Source organism: Maniola hyperantus, chromosome 20 (assembly GCF_902806685.2).
Source record: "Maniola hyperantus chromosome 20, iAphHyp1.2, whole genome shotgun sequence".
Classification (NCBI taxonomy): Eukaryota; Metazoa; Arthropoda; class Insecta; order Lepidoptera; family Nymphalidae; genus Maniola; species Maniola hyperantus.
In genome coordinates this window covers 4,707,856-4,727,423 of record NC_048555.1, presented here as the reverse complement: position 1 = coordinate 4,727,423, position 19,568 = coordinate 4,707,856, and the positions used below count along the sequence as shown (strand labels likewise).

Below are 19,568 nucleotides of genomic sequence, written 5' to 3'. Positions count from 1 at the left end.
AATAGGACAAATATTAACCATTGAAGACCTACAGTTCGGATGCGGTTTTAGTGCAGTTGATATACCTCTGCATCGCAACTGCTGACTAACTGTGCATTCCACATGCATTGATATGGGAACTGCCTGTGAACTGCGCAGTCGGTCAGCAGCTGCCTGTGTAGAGTTGTAGACTCTAGTATTTGATAAGTTAAAAATATCTTTATCGAAGGAAACACTAGTTTTTACCTACACATCCTTTTAAAGTCGTACCCAGTGCTCGTTTAAAACGTGTAACCTTTTAGTTTTGCTTTTAATTAGCATGTAATTGATGCTAATTAATTTGTACCACATGGTTTGCATACGCAATCCTAAACCATGTTTGCTTGTATTTGCGTCACTGTCCATCAGCCTGTTAGCCTGTTAATCAATTCGTTGTCGCGTTTTTCGTACTTACTACTACTTACTACTGGGTTGTACGCATGCGTTGCGTTTAGGTTTTTTTTCAAAATCTATCGGTATCTTCAATTCGTAGCATTGTTCATGGAACGAATTAACAACAATATTACTTGCTTGTGTGAACCATTGAAGGACAAATCAACAAACAAAAACACTTTCGCAAAATAGTGGGCAGTTCTTAGGTATGTGTAGATTCATCGTCGCCATCCCATAAGTTGTGATAGCCTAGTGGTTAGGACGTCCGCCTCCAAATCGGAGGTCAGAGGTTGGATTCCGGACACGAACTTCAAAACGAACGAACACGAAGTTTAAGTAATTACTAAAACTTAAAACGAACGAAATGTCACTGGTTTTAACGGTGAAGGAAAACATCGTGAGGAAACCTGCATGCCTAAGAGTTCTCCATGATGTTCGCAAAGGTGTGTAAAGTCTGTCGATCCGCACTTCGCCAGCGTGGTAGACTTTGCCCTGTGCACTTGCGACTTTGCGACTGTGCTCTGTAGCAAGCCGGCGATGGGTTGATCATGATGATGATGATTTTGATTTGATCGTTACTCGTCAAATGGTGTTCTCCGATCAATAACAAATCAATCATGATATCAATTTTAAACATATTGTAAACAAGTCGTCATAGGCAAATAGAGCATCATTACCCAGCAGGTCATTCCAGATCGTGACTAGAGTTGTCCAACTAAAGTGATATTGATGGTGCTCGTAACGAGGACGACCTTCGCGATATCTTCGCCATTTATCTTCCATAATGGTACTGCTCGCAATTTGACTACTCACTATAAGTCATTTTAAATGTCATCATCCTCATCAACCGATAGACGTCCACTGCTGGACATAGGTCCCTTGTAGCGATTTCCACACGCCACAGTCTTGCGCCGTCTGAATCCAGCGACTCCCTGCGACCCATCTGATGTCGTCCGTCCACCTAGTGGAGGTCTTCCAACGCTGCGTCTTCCACTTCGCCATTCCAACACCTTGAGACCCCAACGTCAATTTGGAAAACTAATTAATTGGTGAAATAATAAATTTACCGACGATACTTTAACATTCAGCACATTTGTAAAGTAAAACATTTGTTAATGTTTTTTTTGTAAAATGTTATTTTTGCGGAATGCGACGTTTGTGATTTGATTAGTTTCTAAACGTTTTTTGTGAAATGATCATCTAAGTATTATACGATTTTTTGTTAATTATTTAGTGAACCAATTTACTGCAATACCTACCTAATCGGCAAGTAGGATCTATTGCGTTTTGTTTGTAAGCGGAGATCTGATAAAATCAATTCATTCAGGCTAGACGAAAAACGATACACAGGGACACATCACACAGGACTCGACCATTGAAGAATTCGACACGATTGCTGAGATTACAAAAAAAACTCTTAGTCTCATGAATTAAGGTGGATTGTGGGATAGCACTAGTCTAAATGATCCCGCAACACACGAAACTCTGTACAGGGTTTCAGTTTTCTCGGTTATTGCCCTAGCGAGGTCGACGTACAAGTGCCCTCTCGAGGATAAACTCGTGAGTCATGACGCATCTTGCGAATGCTTCAGATTCTGTTGAACACATTTCTCTGGGTTTCTCTAGACATGTTTCGTTGTAATGGAATTAATCATGATTTCTGACTCTTTCTATTATTACAAAGTCACGTAATCAGGGCACTGATAGTAGATTTACGTAAAGAAACGAGTTCAATGGTAAGTAATATTGTTCAGTCTGAAAGTTAGGACGAATCTACGCCAAAGATGACAAAGATGACGACGAAGGATTTTATTTTATACTGCCTATATTTTTAATTTGCTTTAAAAATATAATTTTAACAAAGATTCCGACGAACTGAGAACTTCCTTCTTTTTGAAGTCGGTTTTAAAAGCTTTGATAAAAGATAAAAATATTTAAAAAAATATTTTTAACGCTTTGGGTGCTTCGGCAAGTTATATTTACTTACTAATCGAAAGTTCCACGTACAAGTAATTTAGTGTACGCTGCCGAAAATAATGTACATCGGCCTTGAGAATGACATTTCGGCTTTGTAGAGCGTTGTCTCTGTCACTCATACCTATGTGATGTTTTGTCAGTCTCAATGACAGGGACAACGCTCTACAAATCTGCTACCTCTTTCTAAATGTCAATGTACCTTACTTTCGGCCGCGTACTGTAACTTATCCATTAAAAAATGACGTTTCGAAGATGATACATCGATCGATAATGAAAACGGCTCATTCCGTATGTATGACGTCAAAACCGATATTATTCATCAAGATTGTGACGTCAGTCTATACCTACCTTATCAGGCCTTCTTGGAATTTGACATTATTTAGATAAATAATATGATAAGTACAAATTAGGCAATAATTTTTCCGCTAAACATCCACAAAATGGTGTTGGACTGATATTTAAAATAGCGATTTGTCTTTTGATGATTTTAAAGCTCATACCGGTTTAGCTTAGAGATATTTTGTCGTATGTCTTTAAAAAAACGACATTTTAGATAAAAAATAAATTCTTAGTAAGTATAATTATGTACAAGAGGAAATTGAAAAGATTAATGGGTGTGATTTAATTCGCAGACGTACGCCTTGAGGGTCATACCTCTGTAGTTTTATGTTGTGAAGTCTTTCACTATATTTAGATTAATTATATTAAATGTTTCAGGGATAAAATTGCTTTCAATACAATGCTTCAGAATTTCAGACATAACCCGACATGCCAAGAATTTTCGCATTAAGCGAATCGAATAGTTTTGCATAGAATGAATATGAATAGGGAAATATTTCATACATGCAGCCGAGACAGGCAATTTCCCTTTGGCGGTACGGTCCAGTCATATCATATTTATTTATCACTGCAACAGATGACCGTGCAAATAAAAATAAAAAATAAAACTAATGAAAATTGGCTTTTTATGTCACAGCTGCATTTGTTTTAAACGGAAAACTGTACAAATAGGTGATACCTATAACACAGAACAATGAAATACGTGTCTTCATTGTTTCTTGTAATATAACAATAACCTGACGAAGTGAAATTAATATAACAGTTTAAAACTTGTAATATTATGAAATGTAGATGTTTCGTTTTAAAAATGTTGCAAGAAGGGAAAAGATGACGACTTCGGAATAGCAAGCATACATATAAGCAACTACCTTATGATACCTAAGTCATAATAGCTATCTGCATGCCAAATTTCAGCCCGATCCCTCCAGTAGTTTGAGCTGTGCGTTGATAGATCAGTCAGTCAGTCAGTCAGTCACCATTTCCTTTTATATATTTAGATTATGCAAGATTTGCAGATATCTGTTTCAGTCATATGCAAATAAAAAAGAAGCTCATTATATGAGATAGAGCTACATTCTTAATAAATAAATTTATTAGCACAAAACAGTACCTACTTACTAATTAATTAAAAGGAAGTGTTGGAGTAAATATAAATAGCGAGTAATTTTTCTCAAGCGCTTTCCGCTCGTAAAGTTAAATATAAAATATTGAAGTTCCTAGGTACACTGTTGATCATTGAATAGATGCAGAAACTAGATACAAATAGGGATGTTTTACAATTATAGACCGGGCTCGAGCCGTGCTGCTTCTGATGCACTTAGGATATAACTCTCTAACTAAATTGGAAAACTCGAACTGGGCTCATTTCTGGCACGGTCTGATGTAAATCAATCCTTAAATAAATAAAAGAAGAAATTAAAAAAAGCTTTTGGATTAGTTTACATAAATTAATCCAACTAATAAATAATAATTATTATTATTATAAATGCGAAAATGTGTTTTTAAGGCCCATTCATTTAACCGATTCTGACAAAATTTGGTACAGAGATAGCTTAAATTCCGGAGAACATCGACTATTTTTTTGTATCTCGTAAAATTTGGGGATCACACGGGGTTTTTAAAAACCTAAATCTATACGCGGACGAAGCGAAGTCGCAAGCATCGTGTAGGTAAGTAATTTGTAACATACTAAAAACACGTGTTAAAATCATTATCGCAAACTGAGAATGAAATCATAAGTCCAGAAGGTCTAAAGCGCCGGGAAAATCACGCTGCTGGCGCGGTTCCCCGAGAAGGTTTCTGAGATTTGTTTGTCTTCTAAGCAAATTAGGGAAAAGCAAATTATAGATATCTTCAAGGCAACAGTGACTAGGACACTTCAACTTGGGTTCTTATACCCAAAAAGAAATTGCTTAGGTATTGAATAAATATTAGTTATCCTAATCATCCAATACTTCATATAAAATACCAATTTGTGGGTCACACGTGCCTGTAGGACGTGACACGGCTCGTGCTCGGCAAGTGATAATGTGAATAATTCCTAATCCTCCTTTGATATTACGCAATATATTATATTATTGTAGAATACAAATTAATTTATTGCGTAAATTAATTTAGTACGTAGCCATAATCATCATCATCGTCAACCGATGACGACGTCAAGGAATTTTGGACAAGAAGACATCTCGATTCTCGAAGCTTTCCGAACGCTGCCCAGCCGAGTTGGATTCTGATTTGATCACTTAAAGAAACTCCAGGTATAGCTCTCTTCATCGCCCGCTAAATGATTGAGCTTTCTCATGCGATCCATAGTTAGCGACCATGTTAGCGTACAGTTATTAGTACAGAGCAGTTCTAATTGAATAACAGAGAATGAATAATATAGGCGGCGAGCAATTTTCCTCAACTGGCGCGCTACGGTCGTAAAAGTTCCCATTTTCATATTTCAGTTTCCACCGCGCCGGGTGGACATGCAAATAGGAACAAAAACTAGTGGGTTATCTACAGTAATGCCCATTTCTATGCAATGCACTTAGGATAGAACGTGGATTGTGGCTCGTTGAACCTGATTGCGAAGTCAAAACAGTATTTTTGCAGGGATGCAACAGTATAGTTACCAGACACTGTTTAAATATACTTAAGTCTCTTAGGTGATTGGTCGGAGTATGACCTGTCCTGTGAAGTACTTGTCAAAGGGCCTCTGCTCGCCTTTTTAGGTCCGTGTCAACTACAATTTCTCCACCCATCTGTGTCCTTTATTCATGGTCCGGAGTTACCAAATCCAATAGTTCGTAGCTTTAGTTTTAAGTTAACGTAACTAAAATTATCACCACTATCATTTGTATTCCCGACTATTAAAAAGAGTGCTTACAATAACACCAACTTTGAACAAATGATTTGAATTTTGAATAACTTTTGTACCTTGATCTCAGTCCGTCCGTAGACATCCTAGATACTACAAGATTTTTTTATAATATATAATGCTTTGAAAGCAATGATGAGGTCTAAGTTGCAGCGCGCTTTCCTAGAAGATGCTTATTCTCTCTTGCCTTGAAGTTACTCAAGTTAAACGTGGTCGGAAACATAGACGCCGTAATGGAGACCCCAAACCTTGACGGTTCGTATCAGACAGAAGCGTTGAGCAAAAACGTTTCGTGCGATTAGATTGGATGTCTACCACATATGGATGCCAACGCTTACGATTTCTTGCTGCTCTGTGGTAGATAATAATTTATGTTTACCTAATATACTATTTCCAATTGAAATTCGTGCTCGGAGATTGGTGAGGTCAGGAAAACATTCAATTTCCCTTTGGCAGTCGCAGGAATGAACTCTACAAACTCTATTACGCTAAAGTAATTGGATAAATATTTACAAATAAAAATGTTGTATCTTTTTTATTCGCTTTTTGTATACCTACTAGTTTCTATTTCATCATCATCATGATCAACCCATCACCGGCTCACTACTGAGAACTGGTCTCCTCCCAGAATAAGTAGAGTTTAGGCCATAGTCCGCAAAAAGCGGGCCAAGTGCGGATTGGTAGACTTCACACACCTTTGAAAACATTATGGAGAACTCTCAAACATGCAGATTTCCTCACGATGTTTTCTTTCACCGTTAAAACAAGTGATATTGAAATGCTTAAAACGCATATACCTCCGAAAAGCTAGAAGTCCGTGCCCGGGATCGAAGCCCCGAGCTTCTGATTAGGGGGTTTTCTTCTTAACCACTAGGCTCTCACGGCTCTTCTCGACACGTTCCTATGTAGACATGACGGTAGGATCTGTAGACATGACGGTAGTCTAAATATATATAAAAGGAAAAGGTGACTGACTGACTGACTGACTGACTGACTGACTGAATGACTGACTGACTGACTGATCTATCAACGCACAGCTCAAACTACTGGACAGATCGGGCTGAAATTTGGCATGCAGATAGCTATTAGGACGTAGGCATCCGCTAAGAAAGGATTTTTGAAAATTCAACCCCTAAGGGGGTGAAATAGGGGTTTGAAATTTATGTAGTCCACGCGGACGACGTCGCGAGCATAAGCTAGTGTAATATAAATCAGAAGGAGAGGGTGGAAAATAGCAACCATTTTAAATGTTTGACAGATAATCCAGGGATGTAATGATGTAAGCTGTCTCTGCCACAGACTCTGTACAGAATTTCGTTAAAATATGTTAAAAGACATAGACACAAACTCTTACTAGGTTCCGTCCACGGTGGTAACTTTTTTCATAACTAGCTACGTAATAAGATTAATACATCGCCTTTTCGTAACTGGTTATTAATCAAGAAAACATTTTATCCGGGTTCATAACGGAATAAGATTAAAATTACGGTGTTTCGTCGTAACCAGTTACAAAAACACATTAATTTTTGTTACACAAATTTCAAGCATTTCAAACATTATTTTGAGCCTCAATAGCTCAACCGGTAAAGGAGTGGACTGAAAACCGAAAACGTCGACGGTTCAAACCCCGCCCGTTGCACTATTGTCGTAACTACTCCTAGCACAAGCCTGACGCTTAATTGGAGAGGAAAGGGGAATATTAGTCATTATTACAGGCTAATATTCTTTAAAAAAAAAAATACGAAATGACGTAATTTTAATCTTATTCCGTTACCAAACCGGATAAAATTTTCTTAATTAATAACCAGTAACGAAATGGTGAAGTATTAATCTTATTTCGAAGCTGGTTACAAAAAAATAGTTACAAACGTGAACGGAACCACTTATTAGTATGGTTAAGTAATAAAATGGATAAGAGAAATATTGTAAGTATTATGTAAACAGAGCAAGGCCCGACGCTAACAAGATTGTCTTATCATGGACGCGGACATGCTATCACAAATGACGCCGATATGTCTGAGTTCTATCATTATTTATTATACAAGTGTATACAGATCGCTAGCAAAAACTTAGGGTTATTATAAACACAATCCAATACCAATAACCATTTGTCTTATCTTGTAGTTTTAGTGATTTAGTATTTTTCAAACCCGCAATGTATGGTGTGTAAAACTCGGGTCAATACCCTACCTATGACGCGGCATTGACTCCTATTTACTTAACGTTCGTTGACTTCTAGCATCAGTCAAATTTTTTATTTGCAATATATTGTGAACTTTTAAAAACATAAGTTTTTTTTTAAATCGCGGTTTTTTGTGGTAGGTACTTTATCTGTAAACATCAGCATTAATTAATAGAATATTTATCACCTGTCTTTGTTTTTGCTGGTTAAACCTTGTATACTTTTACCTGATTATAGAAGGTAATGAGTTTAACAGCTGTGTGCATTTGTTTGTATTGTAGTTCATCGGTATCCTCATTATTCTCCACAACTTAGTTAGTCGTAACACTTTGATAAGAGGTGTCATTGGCTTTCACGAACGTGTCAAACAATCTCAAAGACTGAATACGCGATGTTACGTCCAATTATTATTATTTAAATGTAATTTTTACGCTTCCGTACCTCAAAAAGAAACAAGGAACGCCTTATAGGATCACTTTGTTGTCTGTCTGTCTGTCTTTCTGTCGTCCGTCTGTCAAGAAAACTTATAAGGGTACTTCTCGTTGACCTAGAAGCATGAAATGTGGCAGGTAGGTAGGCTCTTATAGCACAAGTAAAGGAAACAATCCGAAAACCGTGAATTTATGGTTATATCACAAAAAAAAAATTAAAATGTGTTCATGAACAAATGCTTAGTATTTTCAAGTTTTAAAGTAAGATTACTATACCAAGTGGGGTATCATATTATGAAAAAGGCTTTAAATGTACATTCAAAAATAGATTTATCGTGCAAAATGCCAAAAGGGATCCTCGTTGCGCGAGTCTGACCTCGTACTTGGCTGGTTTTTTTTTTATAATTACCTATAACGATACCTACGATTTACTTATTTAATTTAATTAGGAAGAACGGAAATTTTCTTGAAATTTGAATTTAAAAGATTCTATTTTGTAGATTTGGAAAATACTCGTATGTAATTTTAAATACTAGGTAACCGTTCTTCACTAGTATTTTTGAAAGACTAGTGTGTAAGTACCTAATCGGGTAAATTTTTTATACTTTACGAATTACTTGCTGCATAAGAGACGTTGACATTGACTAGTTTAGAAATGCCTACTTATAATGTGAAATATCAATAATAAACTATCATCATCATCATGAGCACGGGCCGAGTGAGAAGGGTTTTGGCCATAGTCTCCCACGCTGGCCATGTGTGGATTGGTAGACTTCATGCCTTTGAAAACATTATGGAGAACTCTCAGACATGCAGGTTTCCTTGCGATGTTTTAATTCACCGTCAAGCCATACTTAATTACTTAAAACGCACATAACTCCGAAAAGTTAGAGGTGCGTGCCTGGGATCGACCTCCGATTAGAAAGTGGACGTCCTAACCACTAGGCTATCACAGGTTTCTAATAATAAACTATGCTATTGATGAAATCAATAACGGGTATCGTATCGTACATAAACCCGTATGCAATTACCTACCTAGTGAATGATTTAATAGACGCTCTGGTATAAACTAGCTAGGCTGGACTAGCTGATAAAGTACTTGCAGCGAACGCATTATAGGTTACCTTATTACCTAATACTTACATATGCCTACAACTTGCAAGAAGTGATAGAATTGAAACATTTTCATGTTGGTAGAGACTTACTAACATTCGACGTATATTCTAAACCTACTAGCGACCGTACATTTTTTTATTGAACCACCAACAGTATCATACAAAAAAAATTACATTATTTAAATACTAGGTGCTAAGTTAATTTGTTTTGATAATTTTTTACTACCTAAGCCGTGGAAATTGGAAAATCCAGCCTTATTCGTTGTATCTACATTATAAAGGGAACCTCTGTGCAAAATTTCAGCTTTCTAGATCCAACGGTTTGGGCTGGGCGTTGATGTGTCAGCACTTTTCTTTTTACCCGACTACGGCAAAGCAAAGGGTTATGATTTTGGCAGTCTATGTATGTATGTATATATGTACGTATGTCTGTCTGTATCTATGTGTTATCCACTGTAGACGGAGCCGATTTTGATGAATGAGGTGTCAACTGATTCGTTGTTATGGTCCGGGTGACATATAGACTACATTTTATACGAAAAAATCAATCCGACGGATGTAACATCCAAAAAAGTGGAGTGTATTTAAAAAAAATGCTATTGTATTGAGTGGAATGTCAAATGAAAGAGGAAAAAATACTGAGGTCATAAATATAATTATAGTATTATACTATTTAAATATACCAAGCGACAGAAAACCAATTTTACTATAATATAATCTGCGTTTATTTTAAGACCATCATAGTCGGGTTTTAGGTTTCAATGTAGAGGTAATATGCAATCCTCTACAAACATGCATGATAGCATAAACTTGTTAGTATTCAACAAAATGTCAAAATTAATAGGTATTTATTGTCTCCTTGACCTGTTTAACTTACTAAAGAATATTAATTTTAAACTAGGTAGATATGTGCAAAAATGTAACGAGCAAAATTGTTTATTTATATTATACCTACAAGCTCAGCGAAACCAGTTTGGTTTTTATCTATAAAATTCACATCTGACCTACGAGTATGTGGATTGGTTTTAGTAGTATCCAAAGGTTTAAACGTTTTTATTTTTACCGTTATTTTTATAAACGGTAAAAATGGTTTCGCATACTCTACATAATTTAAAACCTCACCGCTGGCGCCGAGAATTACGTAATTATTAAATTTATTGAGTGTTTGCATTCAATTTTACCGTAATTCCAATAACCGGTATTTCTACTAATATAATATTATGTATATAATTATTATAGCCTAGTGATTAAAACCTTCGGGGGGTCAGGGGTTCGATCCCGGGCACACAACTCTAACTTTTCGGTGTTATAAGCATTTTAGGCACTTAACTAAGCTTTAACGGTAAAGGAAAACATCGTGAGAGAACCTGCATGCATGAGAGTTCTCCATAATGCTCTCAAGTGTGTGCAGACTGCCAATCCGCACATGTCCAGCGTGGTGCCCTATGGCCAAATTCTTCTCATTCTAAGAGGAGACCCGTGCTCACTAGGCCAGCGGGCGAGGGTCGATGATGATGATGCCAAGAAAACTCACTTTCAAAAAGAATCGAGCCACAAGTCACAACCCTTAGCAATGAGGAATATGACCCTAGAGGATCCCCTAGGGTACTCAAGGAATAAGGAAGGATTTTGAGATGTTTCACCAGAATCTTTAAAAAGAGAAAATCAACGCGGAGGAAGTCGCACGATTAATACAAGTGTATATTTTTGTTTGATCGTGTTAATTTTATATTTAACAGAGTAAATAAAAAAAGGCTGTCAGACCTGTTTATATCTATCACTTCTGAATCAATGATTTAATTCGAAGAGACATAATTGTATTGAAACTGTGACTAATAAAACTTTAATACGTGGCTCTACAACTTTCACGTGGAAGATTTTTGTTTTTTTTTGTAAAGATTCGTGTTTCATACAATGTAGCAATTAAATGGTCGTGTCCCATATTACACTCCCGTGCTTGACTTGGTCAAAGTCTTCTTTAATCAAGTAATCCACACTCAAATTAAAAATACGAAAGTGTGTCTGTCTGTTACATTTTCACGGTTCAACCGTTGAACCAGTTTACGAAATTTTGCAGAGAGATAGAGACAGATTAAGCACAATATTTTGTATCCCGAATACAACAGTTCCCATGGGATCATTATAGGACAATATCTTCACTGGTGAAATCGCGGGTAAAAGCTTATAATTATTAGGTATAACTTATACACTAACTTATATATATTAAGTGTAATTATAATTTTTTTACATTTTGTAATTTTTATGTTAATTTTTTTTGAATTAAGTGTAAGATTGCACACTGTCCACTATCCGTACCATGACTATCTTTGTTTATACATCTACTTAATAAAGCCTCATGGGTATTTTCTTCTGTGAAACACTTGGCAGCGAGACAATTTCACAACAAGTAGGTACGCGTGTAGCAAGGGCCTACATTTGACGAATAAAACGATTTTCATCCTGCATACAAAATATGTATGAAAGGGCCGAAACGAGTTCATTTTGCAACGATACGTGCACATCAAATACCTATTAAGAGCAAAGTTTCGTGTCTCTTCCAGTTAATATTATGCTTACATGACTCTCGTCCTACATTCACCCCCCTTCTTCGATCTGACTTACTTGAGTTGACGGCCATTACTTAACCGGCTGCCTTACTAACTCCGCGCTACAGCATCAAAATCGTAAAACAGTGAATGTGAAATTAAGCCTTATAAACCTGGCATTAGGGTTAAAAATTACGCGGAAAGCGATAATGCTTAGCTGTACGAATAAATTGGTATCACGTTCTACTCGCTGTTTACACTCGGCTGTCGACGAATATCATTTAATTAATTCGATATTTGAAGTTTGAACGCGCTGTGTGTGTCATATCGACATATTTTTTAAACACGATTTTTTGCGGGCTTTGATTTATTAAATTAATAATTACATAGGTAATGGATTTTTTAAATTCGTAGTGCCGATGAGTTGAATTGTACTGGCAAAATGTTTGGAGTTTTAAAAACCTAGTAAATAAACGGGTATTGCCTTTTTATTTATTTTTTAGTGGATATCGCGCGTGATTGCAGTGTTTTGATGATTTTGATGTCAATTTTAGTTGTGTATGTGGAATAGAACAAAATGTGTGTCAGTGTGAAGGATGGTGAGGCATGTAAAAATGTGCAAGAATAATGTTGGCTGGCGAAAGTATTGAAATAGTGCAGCGGTGGCTGCAAAGACGTGGAAGTGATGAAAACGACACAGGTAATTAAGATAATGATTAGGTAGGTAGGTACTAGATTAGACAGTATAAGTAGGTACAATAACTCTTACCAAAATATGAGGTAGTAGGTTTTAATGTTACGTTAAACTTCTTACCAATTAAGGGATACGAAGTTGAAAAACTATATAATATAGATATTCTAAACTTTTTTCTTTGAAATTATTATTGACTTTTTAAAACTGTAGACACCTATGACAAAGCTATATACTTACATTATAATTCCTTCAATAAAGTATAATATACACCTAAATAAAACACCTAATACTAATTAAATATACCTACTGTATTAACTCAATATACCTACCTACCATTATACCTACTTATAATATTCTTTTTCCCATTGCCTACAGTACAACGTTAAACAGTCAACCCTTTTTACGGTGTTCATCGTTTCCCGCCATGTTTTTCTGCCTTCCCTCGCCAACATTCCAAAAAGGTTCTTTCAACAGGCCCTTTTCTGATATGTTGCTTTTTTTAAAAAATTCGTATTACATCTCTGGATTTGATTACATTTTGATTTGGCACTAATAGATTATTTCTTTCTTCTTTTATTCCATTTAATTTGACTATTCAAAAACGATTACCTTCTTTTATATAAAATTAAACACTGAGGAAAAGCTGACAAGGCTGAAAAAATGTATGTAACAAAAGATATTTGAATTCAATTTTGTTGTCAGATTATCTCGGCTGAAATATTTTGATCAAACCTACCTACCGAAGTACTTTATCAAAATGTAATAAGTACCTACCAATTTTGTTTGTAATACCTACAGAAACAATTATCCTAGGTCAAAACAAACCCTTATAGAACTGTTGTAAGTATGGGGATAGAGACCTACTTAGTTAGGTTTCTAATACCAATACATAATTTTATTTACTCTGAATAGGTTTAATAAATTAAAATGATTGAAAGTTCCGCAATCTTTTAGTAAAGCCTATAAGCGGATTTCCTAACTTTATGGATTTGAAAGGTTAAGTCGATAATGTAAGCATATATCCATACTGATATTATATTGAACCTAGTAAATTGTAATGTCATTTAGGGGCAAATTGCGCCTTTTACAAATCCAATACAATCCATTAGCCTGTTTGCGTCCGCAACTAGACATAGGCCTTTGCAAAAGCGCAGCGGGCTGGTCGTCCCACACTGCGCTTACCGGTACGCCGGTCTCCACTCCAGAACACGTCTGCCCCACAAAAGTTTACGTAAAAAAAATGTCTTACGAAATAGTTACTTAAGTACTTGTAATTTGTAATGTATTTCGCTTTGTATCAATATTCAGTACTGAAGACTTATGTACATTTAATGCAAAGTAAAGAGTAGCAATGAGTGTCCAATCAGTGATCATTCGCGGAATTTAAAATATGGTTCGAAAGGCCGAAGTCAACATTTCAAAAGATTTATGCGGCGATAAACGATTAAAAACCACTCGTAATAAATTAGCGTGGTTTAACTGTTGGTTTTACTAACGGGACGCAGGTTCGATTTCCGGACAAGCACTTCTGAGTTTGCTTTGAAAAAACTATCACGCAAAAATAGACAGCCAAAAAGCTAACGCGTTCAACACTGAATTGGAATGACATGCAATTCAGTTTGAATTGAATTTACACGAAAACAAACAAACTTAGAAAAATACATTAGATCCCACCAAAAACATTTCTTGTAAAGGTTGCCAAGACTCACAAGTTCATAATGCTTTCACTGAGATCTCCAGTAGAGCCAAGCCCATAGCTGAGTTTCGATTTGTGCAGCCCATGGGGCCTGTCCCAAGTTCAAAGTATATAGATATTAAGTGCTATTGACTGTACCACAGTTATAACAATAAATAACAAATAGCTCTTCTTATAAGCCCTGACTCTACAAACCCTACATCTTGGTAAAAAGTATGGTTTACAGAGCCCCCTGATGTTATTATGCTGCGGCACATTGTTCGAAAAACCAATAGTCGTTGGAAACCCAAGGTTCTACAATGTTGACCTCACACTGGAAACCCCAGACCCCATTGGCAGACCTCTCATTAGGTGGATAGACGACCACAAACGAGTCGTAGCCGTTGGCGTCATGCGGCGCAAGAACGTGGCGTGTGGAAGTCCCTACAAGAGACCTTTGTCCAGCAGTGGACGTCTATCGGTTGAGGATGATGAGGATGATGTACCTACTTACTTATCATAAGCAAAGCTTTACACAACAGACACAGAGGGGTTGTTATCTAAGCTTATCCAAGATATCTCCTTATAAAGTGTGTAGTCGTTAGAGATAGAGACATATACAGAGAGAGATCTCACTCCATATATCTCTATCTCTATCCTTGTCTACATCATTTTCCAAAGGTCAAAGTTTCTCCTAGCACAAAAGTGCATTATTCATCCATACTTCCATACTGTCTGTCTGTCTGTCTGTCTGTCCGTCCGTCCTTCCGTCCGTCTGTCTGTCTGCTAGCTTTTCACGGCGCAACAGTTTTTGATGAAATTTGGTACAAGGTTAGCTTACATTAAGGGAAAGGACATAGGCTACATTTTATCCCGGAAAATCAAGAAGTTTCCACTGGATTTTAAAATGATGAATTTTTATGATGAAAAATCCACGCGAACGAAGTAGCGGGCATCATCTAGTGTATTATTTATATTAAAATTCACTTTTTTGTTAGTCATTGTCCGTAAATTTAGGCAAACATAGGTAGGTAAGTTTATACAAGTAAAATGCATTAACATTAAATAAGTAAGTGGTACAAAGTTTGGTCTTGATCAAAATTGTAACCTTGACTTATTACACGAAGATTATGTATGAAATATTACAAGTTTAAACTGTCTCAAATACTTAACCTTGGCTTTTAATTTAAAAAAAAAACTGGTTCATTGTGCAAATGGTGTACAAGAAATTTGCGCCTGTACCTATAGCTCCTTACATTTTATAATCTTATTGCAAGTTAAGAACCTATCTCCATAATATACTATATTATGTATGTCAGCAGACAGCAATACTTACAGAGAAACAATATTCGGAAAATAAAAATAAATTGATGAAAAGTAATCTCAGATTTATAAGAACTCATGAGAATTTTTGATGGTGCAGATTCGATTGGATTTGATATTGTAATAAAATAAAATAACTCAAGTCTCTACAATAATAATCCATACTTCCATACATAATATTATAAATGCGAAAGTGTGTCTGTCTGTCTGCTAGCTTTTCACAGCCCAACCGTTCAACCGATTTTGATGACAGGTACAAAGTTTATAGCTTATATCCCGGGAAAGGACATAGGGTAGGTACTTTTTATCCCGGAAAATTGAAGAGTTCCCACGGGATTTTAAAAATATAAATCCACGCGGACGAAGTCGCGGGCATCATCTAGTAATAATTAATTATTTAAATAAATTCCTATTCACGATACTTCACGGTAGCGTTAAAAAGCACCTTTTTACTCCAAACCAATTATGGACAAACTGCAATCATAACAGTTTTCGACAGCAGCTTTCGCCGCTTGTCAATGCCCATTCGTTGGGCTATAAATCAATCAGCCGGTTTGCGTTCACTGCTGGACGTAGGCCTTCCCAAGAGCGCGCACCCTTGCACGGTCCTCCGCTTTCCTTATCCACCCAATCCCGTCAGTCCAGGAATCTTGAGATTGTTCCACGCTGCGCTTACTGATACGATTTTTAGGGTTCCGTACCTCAAAACGAAAAACGGAACCCTTATAGGATCACTTTGTTGTCTGTCTGCAATTGCCATTCCATTCCGCAACCCGTTGAGCTATGTCGGTGACTCTAGTTCTCTTAAGGATCTCCTCATTTCTGATTTGATCACGTAGAGAAACTCCAAGCATAGCTCTCTCCATCACCCGCTGAGTGACTCTGAGCTTTCTTATGAGGCCCATAGTTAGCGACCATGTCTCGGATCCATATGTCATCACTGGCAACACGCACTGTTCGAAGACTTAATTATAGGACTTATTGTATAGGTCATACGTGTAACTAAACTATTATAACAGTATTTGTGTGTATTGTTTCAGGCAGTTCGAGCGGGTCGCCCGGTCCCCGCGCTGGGCGGCGCTCCTCTCTCGCTCTCACGCCTGAAGACGAGCCTCTAGTCGACCTCACCGTAAGTGCATAGCCTTACTTGCGTGCTTACATAGTACTATATCTAAGTAATAACTTAGATTACGGCTTATGCTATACTACGGCTTGTAAACTTACGTAAGCTTGTTAACTTACATAAGTTTACAAGCCGTATGACTAGTTCACTATGACATGACTAAATCTTTAGCGAATCAATTATCTTTTCTCGTGGGCCGATGTTAGCCCAGCTGATCTACCAAATGAGAAATAAAAATAAAAATAAAACTTTTCTTTTTCAAAAAAATCAGCCGTGTCACTCGCGATTGTAGGGATTCTTACGGGGGGGGGGGGGGGGGGGGGGGGGCACACTCACGTCACCCGCGCTCGCCCGCATGTGGTTAGGTTAGAAGTTAGGTTTAAAAAAAAAAAAACTTATATTATATACATGCACCCTGAAAACATTATTTGAAATCTATAATAACTATAATAATATCTATTCTAAATCTGATTATACGAAATCATAGTTTTTAAATAGAACTAGGTACTTATTGATATCAATTGGAATTCAGATGTATAAATAAATCAGTATCTTATCCGAAAGTTTATTATCTGACAAAATATACGTACAAATAGTTTCCAAGAATTATTATTAACCCTTACTTTTAAATCGTCAATATGACATTTTATAACTTTCTTTACAATCTAAATTCCAAGCTTAGAGAGTGTTGTACAGTACGCGGCTGAAAGTAATGTACATCGACCTTTAGAAGGAGATCACTAACATATACCTATATACCTACTACAATCAAAATTTTGAAATCTAGGCCAAGATAGCCTTAAATTATTATAATCATGGTATTTTTCACGTATTTATATGAGTTATATTTGTATGAAAAATTGATGTGGGCAATGTTGGCTGAAAGTCCGGATTACTTTGCCCGCCATCAAAATCGAGCAAATTTTGGTTCAAATGTTAATTTATCAAAAAAAAAATACGAAGCGAATTTGCTTATAAATTACTTTTTGGGCAAAGTATAATTGAATGGCAAAGTTGGCTAAATTGACGGTAACTATACCATTTAGGACGTAGGATTTAGGAAGGTGGAATACTTAAGCCTTTACTTTAACATCTGCATATACTTCTACTTACTTCTTCTATACTTCTTATAGTATTGCTTTTCATTTTGCGCCTCATTTTTTTATCATATTAGGAGACATTAACAGCTGACTCTGACTGGCTCAAATGGCATTAGCCAGTGATTTCATGTTGCTATTATGTAAAATAATCAGTGCCACGCTAATTGATAAGACCTGAAAATGATGACGGCTTATCATTTTCTATCGTTGTAATCTATACGATTGCTATTTACAGTAATGTTTTAACTTAATCGGAACGGTTGTCCAATTGTAGTGGGCTACATATGGCGAAGTTTACAAAGTGTGTGTGTGTTAATAGAAAATAAAAATAAAAAAAATATATTTGGTTTCATTCATGTTTAAATCGTTAGATACTTCAAAGCGTAGACCGCGATAATTTTTTGCTTCAAAATGTAGATTTTATAGAACGTTACAAAATATAGATCTAAGTGAAACTTATATATTATGTAAAGTGAAGTTGATACAGATTTTAGTTTTTGTTGACCCCATATGAAGTAGGTTTAAATTTAACAATGGAATCAATAGTAAATATTTACTAGAAGTTATGGATCGTACAATTTTGAAGGAAGAAAATCACGTTAGACATTATGAAGAGGTTAAAATTACGGGTTGTTGGGCTAGATTTAGAAGTTTATTCGAAGAAAGAGGGTTTGACTTAGAATTCGAATATAATGGAACCACACCAGTAACTGTTTTAAACGAAAATCAGTCTGAAAAGAAACATTACAGGAAAGTTGACGCAAGAAATTCCGTCGTTAAAAAGCCAGCAGAAGTTGTTACCATAGACGGCGAGTTATCAGAAGTGATAAATTTTTACGAACAGTTCGCTACCCTAAGCGAGGACACAAAAGAGGAGGTTTTTGAAACCAAAAGGAGGTCAACGATTAGACCTAGAGTTTCAATGAGACCAAGTATTCTGTTGACTAATATTATTGAAGAAACGGGAGACACAGAAGAAATCAGTCAAGAGGTAAGAATCAGTATCCTTATAAATGGAAAAGTGTGTTTGTTTGTTGAAGGACAAACCTACAGGTTTGTCCTTCAATCACGTTGCAACGGTGGAACGGATCGACGTGATTTTTGCATGATTTATAGATAAAGACCTGGAGAGTGACATAGGCTACTTTTTTTTACGCGGACGAAGTCGCGGGCATATATAACTATACCCATGCAAAAAATCACGTCGATCCGTTGCGACGTGATTGAAGGACAAACCAACAAAAAACACACTTTTGCATTTATAATATGGGTAGTGAAATAATATGGGTAGTGAAATATGGGTAGTGAATACGAAGTGATTACGAAATCAACGTGATGCGTAATTTGGTTTCGGTACAGTAAGTCATAAAATACCTTCGAAAAAGCTGTGACGAACAATACAGCCACAATGAAGGCATCGTAGCATTATGAATACGTGACTGATTCGCTATTTATGAACCCCTGGTGCTAAATTAAACATCCTTGTTTCAATTTTCTCTGACAATTTTTCAATTTTTAAATAGAGTAAAAATGTGTGCTTATTTATTCATCTATCAACAACAAAGTTAATCATTTTTAACCGAAATTTGGCAGGTAGGTAAGTCTTATAGCAGACATTGGGGTAAAAATCTGAAAACCGTAAATTTGTAGTTACTTCACACAAAAAAAAATTAAATTGTGGTCATGAACTAATAATTAGTATTTTCAATTTTCGAAGTAAGATAACTATATCAAGTGTGGGATCATAATGAAAGGGCTTCACCTGTGCATTCTAAAACAGATTTCTATT

The 19,568-nt window shown here is 36.2% G+C and overlaps 1 protein-coding gene across 10 annotated transcripts in view; it reads left to right on the top strand.

Annotated features, from left to right (window-relative positions):
* Positions 1–19,568, top strand: part of Pde8 (phosphodiesterase 8) — a 200,643-nt gene that overhangs the window by 94,295 nt on the left and 86,780 nt on the right. For 6 of the 10 annotated variants that reach the window (XM_069505278.1, XM_069505277.1, XM_034979348.2 and 3 more), the window contains one exon: positions 16,597–16,685. In XM_069505278.1, the coding sequence (XP_069361379.1) occupies positions 16,597–16,685 (89 nt within the window). Of the gene's footprint in view, positions 1–12,375; positions 12,565–16,596; positions 16,686–18,010; positions 18,771–19,568 lie in introns of those variants that run through there. The other 4 variants (XM_034979347.2, XM_069505274.1, XM_069505279.1 and 1 more) reach the window with 3 other exon arrangements.